The sequence below is a fragment of the Pyricularia oryzae genome, chromosome 6, assembly GCF_000002495.2.
Source record: "Pyricularia oryzae 70-15 chromosome 6, whole genome shotgun sequence".
NCBI classification, from domain to species: Eukaryota; Fungi; Ascomycota; class Sordariomycetes; order Magnaporthales; family Pyriculariaceae; genus Pyricularia; species Pyricularia oryzae.
Window position 1 is genome coordinate 3,216,547 of NC_017853.1, and position 22,726 is coordinate 3,239,272.

Below are 22,726 nucleotides of genomic sequence, written 5' to 3' on the forward strand. Positions count from 1 at the left end.
GGATCCAGCTGACACCCCTGAAGCTCAACTTCTTTTCTATACCATTCTTGGAGTCGATGTTTCGCTTCTTCCTTGGTCTTGTCGAAGGACCAGAGAAGCGAGTACGTCGTAACAGTGGGCAAGCGAGCACTGGGGCTGTTGTCAATTGTCAAGGTTGTTGCAGGGATCCCTCGCCGTCTTGCCTGCCACGGCATTTTTCTCTCATCACGTCACCCACCTGTGTGCTGTACAGTAAGAGTTCCAGTGACCTACCTTACCTGCACTTAATTCATCACATTACCCTCCGATCCTGATCCGATCCCAACAAGAATCAGAGATCGAAAGCGAAAACAGAGAATACAAACCGACATCAAACCAATCCACCACAAACCACAGCCATGGCATCGGCACCCGAGAAGGACCGGCACACCTTTTTCGCCGGCAAGGTGCAGCCGAGTCCGGACAGCCCGGGCACCTTTACCACCGTCAACCCGGCGACCGCCCAGCCGATCGCCACGATCCACACCTCGTCGCGAGCCTCGGTCGACGCCGCCGTCGATGCCGCCCGCGCCGCGTTCCCCGCCTGGTCGAGCACTCCCGCCCCGGAGCGGGCGCAGATCCTGCAGCGCGCCGTCGCCATCCTCCGCGAGCGCAACGACGCCCTCGCCCGCGTCGAGACCCTAGACACCGGCAAGGCCTTCTCCGAAACCCAGGCCGTCGACGTCGTCACGGGCGCCGACGTCCTCGCCTACTACGCCAACCTGGTCGCGTCGGACGGCCTCAACGGCGAGTCGTTCCGCCTCAGGCCCGGCGCATGGGTCTACAGCAGCAAGGAGCCGCTGGGCGCGTGCGCAGCCATCGGCGCCTGGAACTACCCCATCCAGATCGCGCTGTGGAAGTCGGCGCCCTGCCTGGCTGCCGGCAACACGTTGGTCTACAAGCCGAGCGAGTACACTCCTCTGCACGCCCAGTACCTCGCTGACATTTATGCCGAGGCGGGTGTGCCGCCCGGCGTTTTCAACGTGGTCTACGGCGCCGGCGATGTCGGCGCCCAGCTGTCGTCGCACCCCAAGATCGCCAAGGTCAGCTTCACGGGCCAGGTCAGCACGGGTCGCAAGGTCGCGGGCACGGCGGCGGGCGGGCTCAAGTCGGTGACTATGGAGCTGGGCGGCAAGAGCGCGCTCGTGGTGCTGCCCGACGCCGACGTCTCGCAGGCCGCCGACGGGGCGATGATGGCCAACTTTTACAGCTCGGGTCAGGTCTGCACCAACGGCACGAGGGTGTTTGTGCCCAGGGCGCTCAAGGAGGAGTTTGAGCGCGCCGTGCTGGAAAAGATTGTGCACGTCAGGGCGGGTGACCTGTTTGACGCAAACACCAACTTTGGCCCGCTGAGCAGCAAGGTGCACTACGAAAAGGTGGTGAGCTATGTGAGGCATGGCATCGAGCAGGACAAGGCCAGGTTGTTGTGCGGCGGCATCGGCCAGCCGCGTGGCGTGCCCAAGGAGCTCGGCAAGGGGTTCTGGATCGAGCCGACGGTCTTTACGGATTGCACGGATGACATGCGCATTGTCAAGGAGGAGATCTTCGGACCGGTCATGTCGATTCTCACCTATGACACGTTGGAGGAAGTCGTCCAGCGAGCCAACGCGACCGAGCTGGGCTTGGCCGCGGGCGTGTTTGGCAAGGACCTGAACCAGTGCCACCAGGTCATCGCGCAGCTCGAGGCGGGCATCACATGGATCAACACCTGGGGCGAGTCGCCGGCCGAGATGGCTGTCGGTGGGTGGAAGCAGAGTGGCATTGGTGTCGAGAACGGCCACAAGGGCTTGGACGCATGGGTTCAGAACAAGAGCACGTTGGTGGAAATGGGAGGTGCGGTGCCGACCGTGTTTGCAAAGATATGATGAACCCGCACGGGTCTTAGGGGTCCAAGAAACTCGGCCCACCAAAAAAAGATGCAACGGGGACAAAAACAGGCAAACACGCAGATGATCGCCAAGGCGTGGGGACGCGATCTGAATCGATTCCTTCCGATTTAAGATTGCTGTACGATTTATTGGGGAAGAAACATACGATGAAAACGCCGTCTTGGTCGTGTCTTGGGTTAGGATGGATGCTTTGCCGCGATGCGCATTGCATGCTATAACTCCGTCTCAGGGGCGCCTAAGACAACATCATGATGTCATCACTATGAAATGCCGAGACGTACAACCAAACAGTCGACGGACAATCATGATATCACCACTTTTGGATGCGCTAGAGGAAATAAAGTCGAGAAGCTGCTGCTTCCGCCATTTGCTCAATTCACTGTTAGCCAAGTACCTTGATTGTGACGTTCAATACCTACACTGCGAAAACCACCCTCATTGCTTCTATACCGCAGGTTCGACACGACTGCGACGAGTACAAGCCAAAACCGATTCAGCAATCGCAATCAATTCCTAGAAACACATTCTCTACACATTAAAAAGACAACATGGCATCGGCAGCAAGATCCCGCCTCCCCCTCGCCCTGGGCGTCTTTTCCGTCGTCGGAGGCGGCCTCTACTGGCAGACAGCCGGCGGACGACAGCAGCCCAAGAGCCGCGACGACGGCGACTCCAAAGTCTCGAGCACAATGCAGCAGATAGCCGGCACCGGCGGCTCACGCGCCCGCAGCCAAGGTGACATGCAGCACGACACAAAAGACACGCGCATCTTCTCGTCCGCCTCGGACGTTCGCAGCAAGCGCAACCCCGACAAGGAGCGCACGGGCGAGAAGTCGCAGGCGGCGGTGCTCGAGGACGCGGCAGGCAATTCCAAGACGGCGGGCCTCGGTGGGGGCGGATCTGGCAAGGGTTCCTCGTCATCTTCTTCGTCATCCGACAAGAGTGGAGAGGACGGCAGCAGCAGCAGCAACAAGATGGAGGGCAGGCCCAAGAGGGACAGTGAAGGAACGGCGTGGGCCACGACGGCTCAGTCGGCCAAGGACGGCGGTTCACAGTCGCTCAAGGAGGACAAGCCCATCTCGCAAAAGGAGCGGGAGCAGCGCGCGTCGTTTTCGCCCGCTGGCGGCGGTGCCAAGACCGAGACGCCCAAGGAGAAGGACTCGTCGTCCATCCCTCAGGGAAAGAACTTTGCAGAGCCTAACAGGGCCTAAACGCGAGATGGCCAGATGATGGATGGTACAGAGATGCGGTATGGTTCCCGCTTGGGAATTGCCGGATACTACTACAGTACTGGAATTAAAAAGTCCGATGTGGGAACCTTAGCACCTCTTCGGGCTCCACTAGCATAGCACAGATCCCGCCACAAGGCGAGGCAAGTGGCGCCAAAACTCAAATGAAATAAGTCTAACGTTCGCAAGCTTTTTCAATAGCTCATTATTGGGGGCTAGCATCGGACCCAGTTCCCGTCGTGGATATCCACGTGTGCGGTAGATGAAAACTCAACCCGTGACAAAACAAACAGCTAGCGAAGGCAACCTCATACAGCAATCCCACGACGCTCGCCCCACGTAGAATGGCTCTCAGCGGCAATCTGTTGCCAAAAAGGTCGCGCACGGGCGCAGGCCCCCTGGGTGGTATCCCCCTATCATCGTTCGTCGAGTCAGTGAGGTAAGCCACTGCGGATCGCCAATCGATTTCGTCTCCATCTTGGAAGAGCGTCTGTTACTGTGTTGAGATCTTTGGAACCAAACCGATGCTCAGTTCGAAGTCAGGGTCCTCGCCGACCGCTTGTTAATAAGTCATGTCCGCAATCAGTTGCTGTCGTATCGGGAGTTTTTCTGTTTCAATGGCCAGCTCTGCTTCCGCAGTCACTTGATCCTTTGTGAAGTTTTATTTTTTATTTTTTTATTTTATTTTTGTTCTTTTCATTCCCATCTCGTTTTTGCGCCGGCTCGCTGAACTGAACATTGATCCAATCTCGTGGTCTAAAGGAGCCAACTAGCTGTGACGAGATAGAATGCAGTGACGGGCAGAAACAAAACCAACAAAAAGTGAAAACTCCACCACCTCAAGGATGAGGTCAAGGGTTTCTAACTGGGCCACGGTCCTCTTATTGCCGCTGCTGTTACTCTCCCACGTGTGCATCACACCGGTGGCGGCCCAAGATACGTCGGCTGAAGACACCGCCGTCGTCCTGCAGCTGCTCAAGACTTTACCTTCTTGCGCTGTAAGTATCCATGGCGAATCTCAAGACAGGGGCCTGAAAGTGTGCCCTGGGCCGACTGCTAACTCATTTCGCCTCCATTTCTTTTTTAGCTGGCTTGCAGCTCTTCTTACCCCCCGGATTGCCCAGCCACTCGTAAAGCCTGTCTCTGTGCCCCCCAGACGGGCAAGACCCTCGACTGTATCTTTAGCTCTTGCACGGGTTGGGACGTTATTTGTAAGTGCGGTGATCTTGGTTACTCTAAGATGGGAGAGAGACATCCCAAGACTAATCTTTGACGCCGAAACAACAGTATCAAGACGCGCCACGAGCGTTGCATGCGACGAGCCCTTTCCTCAAGATGGTCGAATTCTCCGAAAGATCGCATGGGCCTGCACGGGAGTGGGCACCCTAGCCGTGCTCGTGAGGTTCGGCGGTCGCCTCGCCACGGCCATGCGCAGCAACTCCATGGCCGCCTCTTCCGCCAACACGCGCGGCTTCCGTGGATTATGGTGGGATGACGCCCTCCTCTTCATCACCTTTATTTTCATGGTCGGCATCATGGCCATGTCCGAGGTTGCCCTCCGCCACGGCTTCGGCGACGGGCCCTGGGTCTCGGGCCCCTCCGACCTCAACCTCCAGGGCCTGCTGGTCTTTATCGGCGAGCCCATCTACTTTGCGACGTCTGCGGCGCTCAAGGCTTCGTTCTTGTTTCTCTTTGCGCGCATCTTCGCCGTGGGCAGCAGCGGCACGCTGCAACAGCGCTGGGGCCTGCCGCTCGGCGGTCCTTCTTCTCCGCTCCGGGACCGCTGGACGCTGGCAGGCGTGCTCCTGTGGGCGCACATCGTCAACGTGGTCGTGGCCGTGACTTTTACCCTGGTAGTCTGCTTCCAGTGCCAGCCCCTCGACTACTTTTGGAAGGGCTGGGACGGCATCACCCCCGGCACTTGCATCAACCGCAAGGCCGTGCCCCTGGCCCACGGCGTGGTTAGCATCATGCTCGACATCTGGATCTTGATCATCCCGCTGTGTCTGCTGCCCGCGCTCCGCGTTTCCTTTTGGACAAAGATCGGCATCGCCAGCATGTTTTGCGTTGGAACTCTGTACGTTTTGCCATGATCATGCATTTTCTCCCCCCAATTTTTCCCCACCTCGTTTGAGCAACAAATGGCCCCCCCGCTAACATGACAACAAAAAAAAACCACAAACCCGCCAACAGCACCACGGTAGTCAGCGCCATCCGCTGCGTCCCCGTCAGCCGCGACATCAACAGCAGCTACTCCCTGACCTGGAACCAGGCCGAGGTCCTCAACTGGACGCAGATCGAGCTCGTCACCGGCATCGTGTGCGCCTGCATGCCCGGCCACGGCGCCCTCGTTGCGCGGCTCGTGCGCCGCACCAAGCGGCTCTTTGGCATCAGCACCACGACGGGCGCCAGCACCAACCGATCCAAGTCCGGCGGCGTGCGCACCTTTGGATCCACGGGGCCCAGGTCCTTTTACTCGGCGTCGGCGGTGCGCAACGGCACCGTCACCACCACCAAGGGGGCGCCTTCGAGCGTCACCGGAAGCCAGCACCAGGGGATAGAAGTCACGACCGAGATTGCCGTCTCCAAGGAGCAGCCGTGGGGCTCGACGGTGGAGTTGAGGAATATTGGGTCCGGGAGCTCGGACGATTACCATCAGAATCTTCCCGGTTGGGAAAAGAGATGAGATTGGCCTGAAAAATGGGGACACTATACTATTGTAATCCTTTTTTTTTTTTTTGATCTGTCCGCCTAATCGTTTGTTCCCCTTTACATTTCTTTTTTTTTGTTTTAGTTATTCTGTTGTACGCTTGGGACGATGTTCGGTATGCTGGGACGATGAGGTCAAGGAGAGAAACAAAAAGAAAGAAAAAAATCAAAATCAATTGGAGAAACGAAGGGCTGCGTACGAAAAAAAAATTTGATCACGATCCACTTTCCATGCATCCTCCCATCATGTAACTGAGACGCAAATGTGGTCCCGATAGATTGTATTATTTCTCAGAGATCCAACATATAGTCGGCCTCCAGTTGCACTACAACCCCAAATCTCGTGCTATGTACCCGCATCTGTTGGGGCGACACCCACTTCCCCGAACAACAACAGCAACTAAAAATTGCTAAGCTAAATTATTCGGTATTTGCCCAGCTCTTATCTCCCCACCCATCGTATTCGTTACCGCTTGTACCCTGGTCCGTGTATCGTGAAGACTTTTTAGAGATGTTGGCGGGGGATTGCAACGCGATACACCAGCTGATTGGGGCTGTGGTCCTCTTGGCAACTAAGGTCTCTCTCAGCTCTGGGTACTTTTGTCGGCCATGTTGCAGTCTTGGAAGATTTTCTGATTACCTCTTGAGTAGGTATGTGCGCCGCTGAGTAGGCAGCTGAGCAAGTGAGTAGGTAGACAAGGTACCCAGGGCCGGATATAACTGTCCGAAGCCAATTGCACCCCATTTGCCGGCTGCCGGCAGAATGCTATGTTCGAGTCCTCCCTGACCCTCGGCCATTTTAAACCCGATTAAATCAACATGTCCGTTCGCTGGATCCAGTTCGATACGCACAGACGATGGAAAGACCTTCAAAAAAATCAATCCCGGCTATGCGGCTTAGATTGGGCGAGGTAGGTCGGCAGAGAGATAGATGAGTAAGTATATACCCAGTGAAGGAGGGACGCAGGCAACATGTCTGCGTGTAATTGCTAACTTGCTGCGGCTAGCTTCATGGACTTCTTGAAATAGGAAACATGAGGACGAGGCGGTAGGTGAGGCTACCCAAAGCACCATCCAACGGTTCATCTGTACGCTCGCGCTCGGTAGTGAAAATAATTTGTTGCTCTTTTTCACATTGGCCTTCAGTCTCTCAGCAGAATGGCGTATACACTGCAGCTCTGTGTCTTTCAGGGCTGCTTGCGTGGCAGATGGCTCTACCATCCGGCCTCTGGGACCTTGGGTGCATGATCCACACTATTCCCAGTGGTCATCAGCGTCGTAAAGCCAGATTACTAAGTGCTTGGCCAAAATGACTTCTTGGAAGACTCGACCCCAAAAATTCTGTTGAGACGGCCAAAGTCACTGACGCCGGTGAGCTTACTCAACGGAAGGCCGTCACACATACTTTTCGAAGCAGTTTCCATTGACCATCTCGACATGGCCAAATACAGGGTGCTCGGCCGGCAGTCCAATAAGAAGGAGGTTGAGATGAATTGCATTCGATGTATTCAACGAATGGCATAGTCGCAATAGCAAGCATGTTGCTGCTGTAATCTTGAAGAGAGAACGAGAAACGGGTTACAACTTACAAGACATCGCAACCGGGCACCTTGTAAAGAGCTAGGAGTAAAAAGGCCCAATTGCATAGATCTTGTTACAGCTAGTCTTGTCACGTATGCTCCTTTAGGAATTGTGCACTTGTCTGTACACCATATCCTTGTGTCGGCGTAACTGCGATATCAGATGCTTCATAGCATCGTTGTTGCCCATATATGTTCCTCTTTCTCAAACTTGTCTTTTTAAACGCTATGCAACCCCTTTGAAGTTTTCTTTTGCATCAGCATGGCTCCGATGGCGAATATCACAAAAACTTGGGTGATCTATTTGAAGCATAATACGTGCTACTGTCTTGATCAAAATCGGGAGTATTCAATATCCGATGCCCTCTACAGACCCATGTCAGATTCAACAGACTATGTATAAGCTCACATCAGAAATAAATGAGAGGAGTGGTATTATCAACAGCCTGCAGGGAGGATAAAATGACTTACCCTTTAGATACAAAGAAAAACAGGCTAGAAGTTGCCCAAGCCAATGAATACAGGATTTCTTTGCCGGCGTTGATAGCTCGTTACGTGGTGCTTGAATTCCTGACAATGTCGCTCATGTAAACTACATAGGACGTACATTACCTACCTCGTATCATCTCGACTCTTATATGCAACCCAAGGAAAGCAAACCATCAGAAAGTATGCTCCCGCGGCTAGTATACTAACGGCAGTATTCCTTGTCTCTAACCTGGGGTTGGACATGCATACCAAATACCTCTTTCGAGGTTCGGTCTGTGGCGAGTAAGGAAAGCGATCGCATTGGAGCTGTCGAAGAAAACGATAGCTGTGTTTTTACTGATAACGGCAGCGAATATCTTAGTTACTTTCGCCTATTAAATAGGTTCTGCGTGACAGTTGTCAATTTCCCTTTGTTTGGCCGCTCAGAATATTCACCCCTGATTGGATTGGCCGAGAGTTTGAATGCCGAGACCTTGGGAAAGTCGCGGCGAAAACCCCATGGGTCATTGGCGCAGATTCGTCAGTGGCCCGGCCTTGGCAACACTTGACCGTTTGTCGCATTGACTCTATTGTCAGCCGGGATGCAGGCTTTGGGCTGTTGTTCAAGATGGACGGGCTTGGTACGCATCGAGCCAGCACGAAAGACCACCATCTGATAAGATCGGGCTTGGCCGAGCCGAATTTGCCGAACTGCGTGCATGCGGACGGCGCACCCTGGGGCGCCTTGATTTAGAAGGAGATTGGAAGCGCTCATACCTTACTCAGTAAGGGTAATCCTACATACAGTACAGTTTCTGACGCACACCAAGATACACGGGCAGGCTTGATCTATTGGGTAGGAGAGCCATGTAATGGTGTGGGTGGTAATATCCAGGCTTAAGAGCGTGGCAGCGCTTTTATCGTGCTCCTAACGCTGCCTAAGCTTTGGTTGTCATGTGGGACCAAGATTTATCTAATGCAACAGTTTCCTAAATTTGCCTGGCAACCACAGGGTTTAATTCTGTCTAGGTACCTCTGAACTTGCACGTGCCAATTTTGCATTAAATTTATAAATCATATTTAATTTATTAATTAAACTTTATTTTTAGAAATAATAGGTTTAATACTTCATTATTGTTATATTACCTAATATTATTGCGGGAATAAACCTTTTAATGATTAAAATATTACCTCTACTTATATTCTAATCAAGATATTATTTACAAAATAATAACATTTGCAAAAAATATATTCTTCCATATAAAATTACCAATTCTCGGCCTCTTATAACACGCGTTTCCAGTGGACGTTTGTTTTTATATAAAGCCCAGTCGTTGAAACTATACTTTCAATATCGGTGAAATTGGTAAAAATATAAACCCGTTTCCATTATAAATTTGATAAAATTTATATTTTGCTGCCCTCCAGTTTTTTAATATGTTATATTAGGTACTATTATTACCAAAACTCTAATATATAATTTATTTCTTTATTAATCCCTACTAGCAAAAATTACAAAATTATATCTATAAATAAAATAATAATCCTATGAAATCCAAATTCGAATATTTTAATAAAGTTTAAAAAAAAAACGTCGACGGACTTTTCCGATTTTCAATCCAAGCTTACCAATTTGCGCATTAAGAATAAAAATCAAATCGTTTTATAATACTTTGGCTAACTTTGGTATCCAACGTGCAAACCGTCTACTTTTACAGTTTTTATTAAATTTGTTATTACCGAACAAACTTTCGTTAATTAATAAAATTGAGGAGGTTATATGCCACCGAAACCGAAATCGACGCGATGGCTTCAGATCCAAACCGAAGCGAATTGTTTCGGATCCACAGGGTATAAATAAAGCTACAGTTAAATTATAGGCTTAATTGCGGAACTATGGGCTTTAGGTGTAAATCCTAAGACTACCAAATTAGCAAAGTGCCTTTCAACTAAGAGAAGGCCTAATATTTTTCAGTAATATAACTGATGGAAAGACTATATGGTTAGTAAAATATGTTACGCGTTTGGGTTATTTTGCGATGGGGGCTTTAATTTTAATTATAAATTAAAACAAGCCCTAAACTTATTAAAAACGCGAATGTAAATAATTTTATAATATATATAAAAATACCACTTTTATCCGTAATTACTATGGTGGTAAAGGTAAGAATTAATCCCCCTGTACAATGTCCACTGGTGTGGGCTCTGTGGGTTTTGCCGACTTTGGTAATAGTTTTGGACAATGAGATTATTTAGGTATTTAATGGTTCCCGCGAACAGTTAAATTAATAAAGGCCCACGCATATATATACGGTTACAAGGGGTGGTTTTTTCTTTGCCCGCTACCATAGTACGTTTTTTAATTAATTAATTTATAAAAACTCTGTTTAAAACTTATTATACAAATATGTTACGATCAAGGTATCGGGTAACCTGTTCTTAGGGTAAAATACAATGGGTTGAAGCAACTGAGCGTCTGACTGGGTAACTGGGGTTCTCAATGACTGGGGGTGAAGTTATGATCGTTCTCAAGTAAGTATTGAGGTTAACTAGAGTTTGATTGCTGCTAAGCAATCCTAGAATCGAATCTATCTACATGGTAATAAGCGTGCCTTATATAGACTATGTTCCGAATGTGATCTCCTTGATCTCACTGGATCAGTGAGATCACTTCTGTTGATCTGTTGTGATCCCAAAAGATCACTGAGATCACTCTCTTGGCAGTCACGTGAGGTCACGTGATTTCTTCTTACGTAATCCTTGTTCTGCCGGTCGGTGATTTTCCTGGGCGGGTGTCGTCAGGAGGGGTGTGACCCCACCTGGCCTCCCTGGTACTGGCCCAACTGTCTGGTCGTAACAAAATAGTAAATGCATTTCAAATTATGCAATATCTTATATATTATATAATATTTCATGCTATAAACCCTTGTTACTTATTATAAGATCCCAAATAATGCACGATTATAAGAAAAAAAGACTCTTGGTAACCTGCAGCCAGAATTAATATGTATATATATATATATATATATATATATATACTTTATTCATCCTCTGGATATCTCAAGGCAAGAACTGTAAACCATATTATCTGCAGATTAAAGGTTCTTTTTTCATCACCTCAGTTGAAAACACTTTGCTTTCTAACAAATTATTTTCACTTCATACTTTACTCTTCATCCTTCTAAAATGGTTTCTTTTACTCGGACCTATTTTGCCTTGGGGCTTCTGGCTGCTACCGCCACCGCTAACCCTCAGGCTTTCAAAATGAAGTTCACGGCTCGCCCAATCCCTATTAGAGAAGACGAAATAGAAGCAACCCAATGGAAAACTGCTTTTCTCAACGCGATGAAACAACCTAATTGGGTAGAAACTGGATATACCCGGTACCAACAGGGGGACCGATATTGGGGAGCAGTGCATTGTCAAAGGCAGTCGTGTGATTATACCGCAGCAAAGCGAATATTGCAAGGCTGGGGGTATGAAGAATCCGGGAGAGACGCAAATCTAGCTTGGTCGCCTAGACCAGCCGCTTCGCCCCCTGCATAATTAAGAAAATATTTGGAGATGGCTTTTGCGGCCGCAAGTAATAAATAACCAAGTATTATTTGTTTGGTTTGAAAAGCGGCACGCGAAGTTGTTAACTTGTGGTGCAATTACTTGTTGAATATACATCCCGATTTTCCATCACCCCGAATAATATAAAGAACACGCCTTTATTCCATATCGTTCTTGGGAGACCGTATCTTTATTTGGACTTCAAACGCAATTATTTGGGTCCAATTTCAAATATATAATAATTAAATTGTGAGCGACTACCCATAGTGGTAGGGGTAAAAATCCATTTCCCGGTACAATATTTGTTGGTATGGGCTTGTGGGCTTTGCCGGTTTGGTATTAGTTTCGAACAAAAAAGAAATTTAGATATTTGGTAGTTTCCGCGAACAGTTAAATTAACAAAGGCCCACGTTTACATATATGGTGACAAGGGGTGGTTTTTTTGCCTGCATCCATGGTAGTCTGAGCACTGAGACTACGAAGGCGTCCGTTTTTGGACGCCCTAACTTTCGCTTTTGGACGCCTCGGATCACAAAGCCCAGAGCTTTTTTCCTTTATGCCGATTTAGTGAGGGACGAGCTAGTATTTAGGTGGGTGACCACTGGGCAATCCTCGATGTTGTATATTTCTTTTCTCTTTTTGTTTGATTTTTCTTATTCTGACATCATATCTGTGCGTCTTCGGTAATCTTTAGATCTACCAGATGCTAAATATATCCCCTTTCAGGTAGGTAAGTATGTAAGTGAGAGGGGAAGACAGTGTGCAAGCCAGGCGCTTCGTCAACAACTCATGTTGTGAACGCACACAATGCCCATGTCGTCTACCCCGACTTCGCAGACAATCCCGTACTGTAGGGGCAAAAATTTTGAAAAATTCGTGATGCCTGGTTGGATGGTGCATTGGTTTCGAATTAGCATGCTCGCCAGTGGCGGCCAAGACAGCGATCTTCCTATTAATGGCTTCTTTCATTGCTGTTTGGAGATCCTCCGACCGTTGGATAAGGCCAAAAGACATGAATAATCTGAGTTTTCCATTGCTGGATTGCGTACTTGATGACCCATAAGATAACTTATTAGAAGATTGCGAACTGAACCTAGAATTCCGAGTTGTTGCTTACCTTGACAACCTTGTTCGCAGCGTCACTGTCATTCTTTATTTTCGTTGTCGTTGTTCCGATACGAGCCAATGAGAGTTGAATACTTGGTGCTAGTTGCAACAAGAGGCCAGTCACGAAAGTACCATGTCCGTTATCATCCACAGGTTTAACCTCGCCCTTATCGGAGAAGTCGTGAAATTGACATGGCTCTATTGCCGATCCAATGGCTTATTGAATAAATGGGTGGGAAATATCGACCCTGTGTTTATGACAGTTATTACCTTGGGCCTTCCGTCCCCTTTTATTGTGAGTCGCCAGCCTTAGTCAAACGTTTCACGGGATACGGACACCGCAGGTTACTATGGCTGCACCAAAGGCATTCGAAACAAATTGGCAAGCGTCCTTGTCCGGTGACTGAAGAGGCTTGATGTTAAGAGCCTTAATTTCGTTATCGAAAACCCTGGTGTTATTTTCGAACCAGTCCGTGAGGCGCTCTATTTTCAATTGCAAGTCAAGCCAGATTTGTATTGACTTTGAGTTTTCAGGGTCGAGGATTTCAATAAGGTCGTGGTGAGTGAGGCTTTATTCAGTGATGATCTGCTTCTGCCGCTCATATATATTCATCTGCTGTCGTATCAGTTTGGTGTTACGGAACGGCGGCCGCGGGTATGGATTATTGTAATGTGTACGCGACTCGTCTTCTCTTTTTGGCGTGATATTAAACATTATGTTAAGGTGCCAGGCTAGCTCTCCGATGTCGTCCATCATATCTTCAACTTGTTCGGAATGGAGATGTTTCCGGAGAAACCAGGCTGAGACTTCGATGTTCCGCAGGCAGTTAGACTTTTTGTTTCTTTTACCAAATGTCTCCTGCAGCTCTTTGGTAGATCTTAATAGAATGCCGAGTGCAAATATCGTCTATTTCAACTCCCACGGACGGGTGTGTTGCCTATTAACCCAGGCACCCATTGTTACGGAAGGAGATGGAGTCGTAAAAGATGAAATGGGCAAAAGACTGGCCGACGGACGAACCCAAAGAACATGTCGATAGACAGGTAGAACTGAAAGGCAGATCCTCGTTTGCTTACCGGTATACCCGAATTCTCGCTACATCTTGATGACGAAAAATCGCATATGGAAAGGTCGAACCGCACCCCAAGTCCCAAAAGAACCTGAGACTTTCAAGGCAGCATCGACGACAAAAGCTTCTATGTACGACTTAGTGATTCCTCCTCGCCCCAAAGAACGCTAGAGGCGGCGAGAATTTCACCTGCCCCTATTATCAGCTTGTGTTGGAAAGCCATATTAGCAAGTCATGTAGTGCTTGGAAGTGAGTATTAATCGGGGCATATCGGGCTATTAGCGAGGAACAAGTCTTACTTGAGTTATACATTAAGACTTTTTAGTAAGCACGCGATGTTGGACCTCGAGCTCTGTTTATGCATATTCGCCAACTGCGGCGAGGATTTGGAATATATCCTACCGAGGCGCAATTGCTTTTACGTATGAAGATAGCTGGTCGAATGGGATGGCAATGCGTTTGCTGTACCTACAGATAATATGTCGTTTATAGCTGAGACGGTTGAAGATTACCAGCATCATATGACGGCAGCTCACCCTGGCGAGGTTTCTAGGAAGGAGCTCTCTTTCGGGGTGAACATTGGTCGCCAGGCTATCTTATTTACGATTGAACGCTGGCCTTTCTGTTTAGAAGCCTCAGCAAGCTGTGTGGAAGAGCACATTACACAGCATTTGCAAGTATTTGCTGTGCTTTCCTTAGACATTCCGGATATAATCTCTCAGCAACCCGGTTCAAAGACAAGCTTCACGGTTGGCTCCTCGGTGGCTTCGGATCCTCTGAAGTTTCATTTGGATGATGATGGGGCTAAATTTGAACCCAAGACGCGAGGAACGTGAAGGCCACCCCACCAAATCACCCAGGTTGGGTTGGGCGTTGGAGAAATTCCGGTAGTGCTACGGGAAATGGGATTTTCAACATTAGAGCAATAACAGATCTCGAAGAAGCTATCAAAGTCGACCGAGAAACTGTTGAAGCCACCCCGTCAGATCATCCATGTGACATTTGGACCATGAAATCACCAGACCCAATCCTGACCCCTGACCAACGGCCCACCAGGGTGATACCTTCATTTACGTCGCGTCAAGTTTAGAGCTTTCTTTGTTTCCTTCACTCTCCTCAAAGTAGAATGTTTGTCGATAGGTGCCAACAGACTAGCTTCCGTGCTATGCTTACCCTGGCCGTGATAGCATGTACTATTTTACTATTTTGGCCCCCAAGGTAGTTGTTTAATCGCATTATATGTGAAGAACGTATAACCCTCCGTTCTGCCCAAAAGGTCAAGTGACCAAACTGCATGCCCTGCAGCCCAGTCAAGGTTATATAGTGTAGTGACATGCCCACCCCAGCTGGCCATGACATTATATACAAGTAGGCCTTTCGTAAATCGATTAATTAACAAAGCGTTATTACGGGTAAAGGTGGTTTATTGTGCATGTTTCATAGAACTGTCTATAGTCGAGCTTTTGAACGTCCTTCCATCTTATACCCGTGTTCAGGACCGGGTAGGTTACGTGTGTCAGCTGCGTGCAGCATCGCATGTAAGTTATTATTTAAATTAATAAATTGAGCGCATAACCCTTAATTTCGACATTGTAGTTTATTCTAAACCCTTTCATTAATATGCATTTTTCAAAGCAAATGGAAATTCCCGCCAAATCAAATGTTTATAAATTCAAATTGAGTTGGAAATAACTTACTGTTACCATTGCATGAGGATTGATGATGTGCCACGTCATATTGATTTTTGCTTATGTACCCATAACATTTGCTGCATTGATAAACCGTGCTAGCACCAGCTGAGCCACTAATTTCGCTTGAGCGTTTGGAAAGGAGGTTAATTCCGGGTTTGTCGCCGCATTTGGGGGTATATTTGTAATTGGTAGGTAAAGCCGCTATACCAACGGAATATAAAGCAGCAGCCGAAACAATCTTGGAAATTTTCATATTGGCGAATGAGGGTTGAAAGTGAATTTGAACAGAATTCCGTCGGACGTATAAAAATTAAAATAGCGTGGCAAAAAACAAAAATTACAATACAAATCTAGTTGTAAAATTTGTTAACGTCGGTAAATAAGTTGAGGAGGTAGCGCCCCTTTTAATGTATAGTTTCTTTTGACTATTTAACAATAAAATATACGCTTGGATTGTTGCCAAGCTTTCGGGAAATTTGATTTACTATTTAGAAGTATAATTTACTTAAAACTTATGCAGATATTTTTATATAACAGGCTGTCTTAGTCGAATACTAGTTGCAATACGCTATTATTTGTCTATTAATGCGATTAATGTTATTATGCAAATAACAGGACGGTACGTCCGTCCAATAAAACAAGGAAATTGTTTCGTGTGAAAATTAGGCACCCAAACCTATATTTAAATTTTATTCCCTTCCTAATTACCCCAAATATCGCGCACCAAATTAGCACTACTAACAAAGCCCGTCATATTAATTGTTTAATCAGCACAAATATATGGTTAATTCTATCGTTGGAATTTTTGTACTTTAAAAATCTTTCTGGAATAGTTTTAATTGCCCCCCTTTTAACCGGAATCCGATTCTGGGGTTTCCCCCTCATGATAAGTGAGAAGGCAAACGTATGTCCAAGGCAGCACGCGTACCCAGCCATCAACTTATGCAATTGATTGAAAACCCGCCAGCTTTGTACACGTAGTATGCCTTGGCAAAGCTTCAACAGTGAAATAGAATACTGCAGAGACCGGATTCTTCGGCCCGGCCAAGATGGGAATTTTGAGCACAGAACTTGGCGCACACAGCCCAACCGCAAGGTCGATGAGATGAAAACAGAGTTTCCACAAACTGCCGATTGGGACGGAAACGCTTGGTTGCAATTTCCGCCGACCCGTCTTGTCGGGATCGTCCTCAATCCCGATCTGCCGATCAGATGATTCTCAAAAGGGAAGTGATTCGCTCACGATTAATTGCGTACTATGGTATCGTGCAACAAATTCCCTCCCCAGTCACCGTACGTTCATGCGTGGGCTTTCACCAATTTAACTGTTCGCGGGAAGCTTCAAGTACCTGATTCTTTTTTTTTTTTTTTTTTTCGCAGAAAATATTACAAAGCCGGAAATACCGATAAGGCCCACACCATTAAATAACTGTGCCATGGGAGGGACTTTTACCCCTACCACCATATTATAATCGCAACGCGACATAGCTATTGGTCGCAGTCCGATTGATCCGAGAACTCGGTGGAACGCCAACATCGCCCACACAGATACCCACCCACGAAAACGGTGAAACGACCTAAATTTTGTAAACCTGCCAGCCACCAGCCAGCAGGTAAAACTCTCCACCTCGAGCATGGCGGCAACCACCAGCAAGCACCAAGTCGTCATCGTCGGCGGCGGCGTGACTGGCCTCGTGCTCGCGCTGTGTCTGGAGCGTCTGCAGGTCGACTATGTGCTCCTCGAAGCCTACAGCGCCATGGCACCCGACGCGGGCGCGAGCATCCTGGTCCTGCCCAACGGCCAGCGGATCCTGGACCAGCTCGGCGTCCTGGACAAGGTCGCGGCCGCCGGCCTGCCCCAGGGCCACATCATCTACCGCGACGGCGTGACGGCCAAGAGCCTGAGGCACAGCCACGTGGCGGACGAGTACCGGAAGCGGCACGGGTACAACTCGCTGTGGTCGTCGCGGCACCGCATCATGCGGGCGCTGTTCGAGGCCGTCGCCGACAAGGACAGGCTTTTGACGAACAAGCGCGTGACCAGGATCGACGACTCGCGACCCGACGCCGCCGTCGTGTATACCGATGACGGGTGCGTCTACGAGGCTCAGGTGGTGGCCGGCTGCGACGGCGTGCACAGCACCGTCCGCAAGGAGATGTGGAGGCACGCGGACCTCGACGACCCCAAATGCGTCCCCGCGGCGGACAGGGACGAGGTGGCGTGCGAGTACGCGTGCTTTTTCGGCGCTGGCACCTGCTCACCGAGAGTGCAGGAGGCAATCCCGGAGAACTGGGGCGCGCTGGTGTCGATGCAAGACGCCCAGATCGTACTGGGCCGCGGGCTGGACAACGAGATCTACATGCTCCGCACGTGGGCGCTGCCGCAGGAGCAGCGCCGATGCGCCATAGACGGCGTGCCCCGCTTCCCCAAGGAGGAGCAGGAGCGGGCGATGGACAAGTTCCGGGACGTCGTCATCGCCGACGACGGCCTCCGCATGCAGGACCTCTTTGACAACCTCAGCCGCAGCGGCGTCACGGCCCTGCCGCACTACACGCTCCGCAAGTGGTCGCACGGCCGCATCATATGCCTGGGCGACACCGTCCACAAGTTCAACCCGGTCGCCGGCCAGGGCGGCAACAGCTGCATCGACTCGTGCGCACTGCTCATCAACGCCCTGCAGGATCACATCGCCGAGGACCTGGCCGGGCAGCAGGAGTGGCCGCGCGCCGACCTGGGCGCGGCGTTCCGGGACGTCGAGCAGGCGTCGTTTGACAGGGTGTCCAAGATGGTGGAGGAGAGCCAGGACATGATACGGATGTTGTCGTGGCGCCGGTGGAGGGACAAGTTTACCTGGCGATACGTGATCCCGTACGTGCCCGACTCCGTTCTTTTGAAACCCCACAGCATGGCTATTGTAGGAGGGGCCAGGCTGAAGGGGAAACAATTCAGGCATCCCAATATTGAGCACGCGTGGCCATATGACGATGAATAGGGCCTGGGGGTTGGGGCGTTTGTGATATGAAGATAAAGTGTAGGTTTCACGGAAGAAGGCCATTTACTCTTATTTCAGCGGCAGTAATTTTATTTAGTAATTCCTCCTATTCTTCGGAAGTTTGGTATAAAACACTTCATTGAAACAAGACCACAGGGTCTGTCCCGCACTTCCCATCACATTCTCATCAAGGACTCTTTACTACGATGATGTGCAATCTCCACCCGTGGCAGCACTAAATCCATCCGAATTAGTGTTCTTACAACAGGCTTCGAACCCCGCTTTGGCATCCGATAACTATGAATGAATTATGAGGTTAGCTTTGCTTGGCTCGATAGTTTCTATTTTGCTGGCTACAGCGGCACTCTTAACCCTTGCAGGTTTCGTCTTGGCCTTGTACGTACCTGAACGTTTTTGAATGCATCGATGTTGGTGTAGTCACAAGCTGACTTGGAGCTGAGGAAATCTCCTCCCAATTCACCAGCTCCGTTAAAGGTGGCCTGGCTGCAGCATTGCTGGGTAATGAGGCCAACAGTCTTCTGATTGGCCGCTGAACCAGTGCATTTGCAAGAAATCTGTGAATAAATGTTAGAAAGGGTTGTAGGGAGAGGGTTGCGACTATTCAACATGACATACCCCGCCTAGAACAGCAGGAATCTGGGCAGAGAGCGCCAGGAGAGTAATTGTAGACCACTGCATCTTGAAATAAAAACCTCAGATTATAGAACTGGTTCAAGATTGTTGAAGCAAGAAATGAGATTTATCAAAAATCACAAAAAGAAGAAAAAAAATCGATGAGAGGATAGATGCCTTTGGCCCTTTGCTGATAAAAGGTCAAAGTTTTGGTTAATTGCCTGAGATGCCAACAACCTTTAAACAAAAGCCGTAATTACTGCCACCTTTGTTGTTAATAGGAAAGGAAACGCCTGAAACAAAGATGGTGGGATTGTATAACGTTATGGGTTCCGTCAAAATGGATAATATAATTAGGTCAAGGGGTGTAGGATAACCGGACCCTGAGCAAGCGTTCAAACCTCCAGGACTGTTTCATAAATTGGGTAAAGTACTGTAATTACTTTTTAAGGGGAGAAAAAACATTATATCTTTGTTTACTTCTGCTTTAAACGTGCAACGCTGCGCCGATTTATGGCAAATTTGGGTATTTTAATCCCTGATGTATTAAGGGGCTACTCTGAGGACCGTGTAGGATTCCTTAGTTAACTTGGAAATCGGTTCCACCCAATGATAATTGAGTAATGAACGTGTCGTGGCTTTTTCATATCCACATGCCTCATGGATAACCCGAATCCCTAACCGCTAAGTTTAACCGATGGGTGGTGGTGGTAATAGTGGTATCGGCGTCATTGGTGTTGTTAGTGGGGTGGTAACGGTAACCAGTGCAGATATTTGTGGTTTTGGTCTCATTTGTAGATTGAATAACGAATCGTGTAGGTTCGATAACGCAACCTTGTAGTGGAAAGGCAGGCGGGCATATGTTTAAACCCAGTTTAGTTTTCTTCTAAAAAAACACATTTTTACGTTTCACAATCGCCTTGGTGTTTTGTGCGACTGTCAATAGTAACGCTCTGAAACATTACCTTTCCGCGATATTCGCCAAGAGAAAATAACTGTTTTGTCAAGTTTTTGTTCCGGGAAACTCCAACCTGCTGGTATTTCAAGCGGATATTGCCCATATCAACGGAGGTTTTGCAGTATTTCCCCAACGGTAGCCTTTGGGCAACCACAGGATTGAGGTTGAGGACGTGCGCCACAAAGCTTCCCATCGAACCCTCGAGCTTCTCGTGGGTGATTGAAGCGCCGTTGCCGTTGATCTTTGCCGCAGGAGGCTTCTCGGAAACGGCGTCGATGAGCTGCCTCGGCAGTCTTGAGCTCGTCGCGGAGGAGCGGCGTAAACAGGCTAGACTCGAGCAGCGACGCCTGCAGCTTCCACTCGGGCATGGCCGAGAACAGGGGCGTCTCTTTGAGAATCCCGACATAGGGCTCGAACTTGGCCCCAGACAAGACCTCCACAACGGCACTCCCGACAGCCCTGACCTTGCTTCCCCGGCCACGCACGTTGAGCGCGGCGACGCCGTCAATGGAATGTAGGCAAGGCGGGCGAGCATCTCTGGGTCGGAAAGGTCTCCTACGACAGCCCGGTTTCGGTCAGAGCCTACCGCCTCGCGCCCTCAAGAGCGCTTCCCTCCTCGCTACCGAGAGCAGAATAAAAAACTACTAACATACCGCTGACGTCTGACCCGAATCGTATAGTTATGTCAAAATATACCGCCGCAAGCCAATATTTTGCAAAATCCCAGGGGAAAAGCTGTTGGCAGCCGTTATCGAGGATTCGCTTATCTTAACCATGCTAAAAAAGCACACATACGATATATTTTCGCGTAATGGCGTGTCAAAAAATAAACACCTCACATTAATTCCTTTCATTTAAACCGGCTCCTGCATGCCCCACAAGCTCCAACCGTCGGCCGAATGGGTTGGAAACTAACAAAGGTTGGCATCTTGGGCTTCCAAACCAACGAGATCTTCTTGGCGTACTGCGACTCGACGAACTGATATGTTCCCGTACTACGTAAAACACCTTATCCCGCTTGAGCCAGGCGACTCGGACATGGACGCCGACTCGACCTCAGGTTTCGAGCGCCTAAAACCGATGCAATTCTACAGAGACTTTACCATGGATCACTGGGCCATATAGTTGGCCACTCCCGCCGACCGGCTCTATTAGGCGCGCGAGCTGCGAGCCTAAAGCCTCCTGTCGCCGACCCACCAAACGAGACTAAACATCGACAAAAATCGACAAGGTGACGCCTTCGCCCATCCCAAAGCTACTTGAAATGGGCGCGCATTGTCGGCACCGAGCAGATCGCCTCGCCCATCTACTTTTGCTTCATAGTGTGCCTGATCCCGCCGAAAATGCTGCCCCAGCTGGCCGGCACCGAGATCCTGTCGACCGCTAAGGAAGAGTACTCTTCCGAAATCGTGAGCAAAAACTCTGGCGCAATATGCCGCATGGACAACGACCTCGGCTCCATCCCGCACGACACCGCAGCGGATAACCTCACTCGGTCCACTTTCTCGAATTGAAAAAAAAAACGGTCAAGGCAACCCCGAAGAATACCCTGTGGGAAACTGCTCAGTTCGAAAGGGCTGCCTTCGAAGATGCGCTGGAGAGACGGGTGGTGCCACGAGGAGACCGATGTTTGGGCTGAGAAAAAAAAAAGAAAAGAGCCATCGAGATGAAGACGAAGTACTGGCGCATATATTGCGGTATCACGGATTTGTATGGGCAGATTTGTTTACTAGGGGACCTTGAGGCGCCCGTTTTCAACCCTGCCCGTTGCACTATTAATAACATTCTTAGACTAAGTTAATCGTAACCTTGAAAATACATGTTTCTACCCGGACTGTTGGTAGCTCAGTGGGGGCGCAAAGTACGCTAACAGTAGTATCTAGGCCTTGGATAATACTGTATGGATGCTGGTAAAGATTGCCGGCCCCCGAGGCGCTTGGTAGAATTCACTATGGCTCGATTTTTGCGTTAAGAGATAGTTCTAGACTCTTATCTAGACTCTTAAAACAATATGCACATCTTAATGGCATAATATTTTATCGATGGTAAGCATTTAGCCAGGGGAATTGACCGTTCAATCTCAAAAAGGACCCGGGTCAAAACATCACATCATAGCTGCTTGAGTTTTGCGCCGAACCCCTGCGCGGTTCAACAAAGAATCTGCATGAATGGCTCGGTTCGGGCAGTGTAAGATTGTGGACAAGTTCCAAGTCGCGGGAACCTTCTCAGGTGCTGGCATGGTTCCTAGTTGATGTTGGCTGGGGCTCCCCTCTTGCTGGTGATTTGCCCAACTTTATCTGCATCTTAGATGCCAGGCTATTACTCCCTATATCCCTCGAATGAAGAGGCCAGTGGGCAGTCTGGAGCTTACCCTGAATATCCCAGTATTGCTGATAGATATGTCATGAAAAGAATGCAACTCGGTATTCTACTGATACCTTTTTAGATACTGTCTCAATCTCATGCTTTCTGCTCCAACCAACCTCACGGCAGCTTTTTGTGCTAGCTTCCGACCTCAAATTGGTCTTGGCCGGGGTTACATGTTCGGTGAGTGATCAGCGGTACCGGGGAAGAATGTAACGGTTGGGTTTGGTACGGTGGTCCTTTAAGCTTTGGCCGATGTACCAAGTAGAGTGAGCCAAATAGGGTTTGGCTTGCTTTGTGGGAACTGGGAACGGTAATCTACAGTCTCAGTTGTCACCCTATATGCCAATACCCTGACCCTAATCTGTAAGTAACCACCAGGATCCCCTACTCCATCAATAAGGCTCTTTTGTGAGAATTTTGGATGTTGAGGATGTTTTTTAATCGTTCTATGATGATACC

At 49.0% G+C, this 22,726-nt stretch overlaps 7 protein-coding genes across 7 annotated transcripts; 6 read left to right on the forward strand and 1 right to left on the reverse strand.

The window, feature by feature from the left end:
• Positions 1–377: 377 nt before the first annotated feature.
• On the forward strand, positions 378–1,883 carry MGG_09456 (betaine aldehyde dehydrogenase; the record flags this gene model as incomplete). Its single annotated transcript, XM_003720097.1, has 1 exon — positions 378–1,883. One exon carries the CDS (start codon positions 378–380, stop codon positions 1,881–1,883), a length of 1,506 nt encoding a protein of 501 aa, XP_003720145.1.
• Positions 1,884–2,455: 572 nt separating this feature from the next.
• Positions 2,456–3,118, forward strand: MGG_14371 (uncharacterized protein; the record flags this gene model as incomplete). Its single annotated transcript, XM_003720098.1, has 1 exon — positions 2,456–3,118. One exon carries the CDS (start codon positions 2,456–2,458, stop codon positions 3,116–3,118), a length of 663 nt encoding a protein of 220 aa, XP_003720146.1.
• An 863-nt stretch (positions 3,119–3,981) lies between these two features.
• On the forward strand, positions 3,982–5,822 carry MGG_14372 (uncharacterized protein; the record flags this gene model as incomplete). Its single annotated transcript, XM_003720099.1, has 4 exons — positions 3,982–4,134; positions 4,224–4,347; positions 4,424–5,213; positions 5,330–5,822. 4 exons carry the CDS (start codon positions 3,982–3,984, stop codon positions 5,820–5,822), a joined length of 1,560 nt encoding a protein of 519 aa, XP_003720147.1.
• An 842-nt stretch (positions 5,823–6,664) lies between these two features.
• MGG_17770 (uncharacterized protein) lies at positions 6,665–7,158 on the forward strand (the record flags this gene model as incomplete). Its single annotated transcript, XM_003720100.1, has 3 exons — positions 6,665–6,756; positions 6,875–6,933; positions 6,992–7,158. 3 exons carry the CDS (start codon positions 6,665–6,667, stop codon positions 7,156–7,158), a joined length of 318 nt encoding a protein of 105 aa, XP_003720148.1.
• A 9,792-nt stretch (positions 7,159–16,950) lies between these two features.
• MGG_17771 (uncharacterized protein) lies at positions 16,951–18,309 on the forward strand (the record flags this gene model as incomplete). Its single annotated transcript, XM_003720101.1, has 1 exon — positions 16,951–18,309. The coding sequence occupies one exon, from the start codon at positions 16,951–16,953 to the stop codon at positions 18,307–18,309; it is 1,359 nt and encodes a 452-aa protein (XP_003720149.1).
• Positions 18,310–18,510: 201 nt separating this feature from the next.
• Positions 18,511–19,008, reverse strand: MGG_09452 (uncharacterized protein; the record flags this gene model as incomplete). Its single annotated transcript, XM_003720102.1, has 3 exons — positions 18,511–18,606; positions 18,714–18,884; positions 18,946–19,008. 3 exons carry the CDS (start codon positions 19,006–19,008, stop codon positions 18,511–18,513), a joined length of 330 nt encoding a protein of 109 aa, XP_003720150.1.
• Positions 19,009–19,639: 631 nt separating this feature from the next.
• MGG_17772 (uncharacterized protein) lies at positions 19,640–20,418 on the forward strand (the record flags this gene model as incomplete). Its single annotated transcript, XM_003720103.1, has 2 exons — positions 19,640–19,681; positions 19,951–20,418. The coding sequence occupies 2 exons, from the start codon at positions 19,640–19,642 to the stop codon at positions 20,416–20,418; spliced, it is 510 nt and encodes a 169-aa protein (XP_003720151.1).
• Between the last annotated feature and the right edge of the window lie 2,308 nt (positions 20,419–22,726).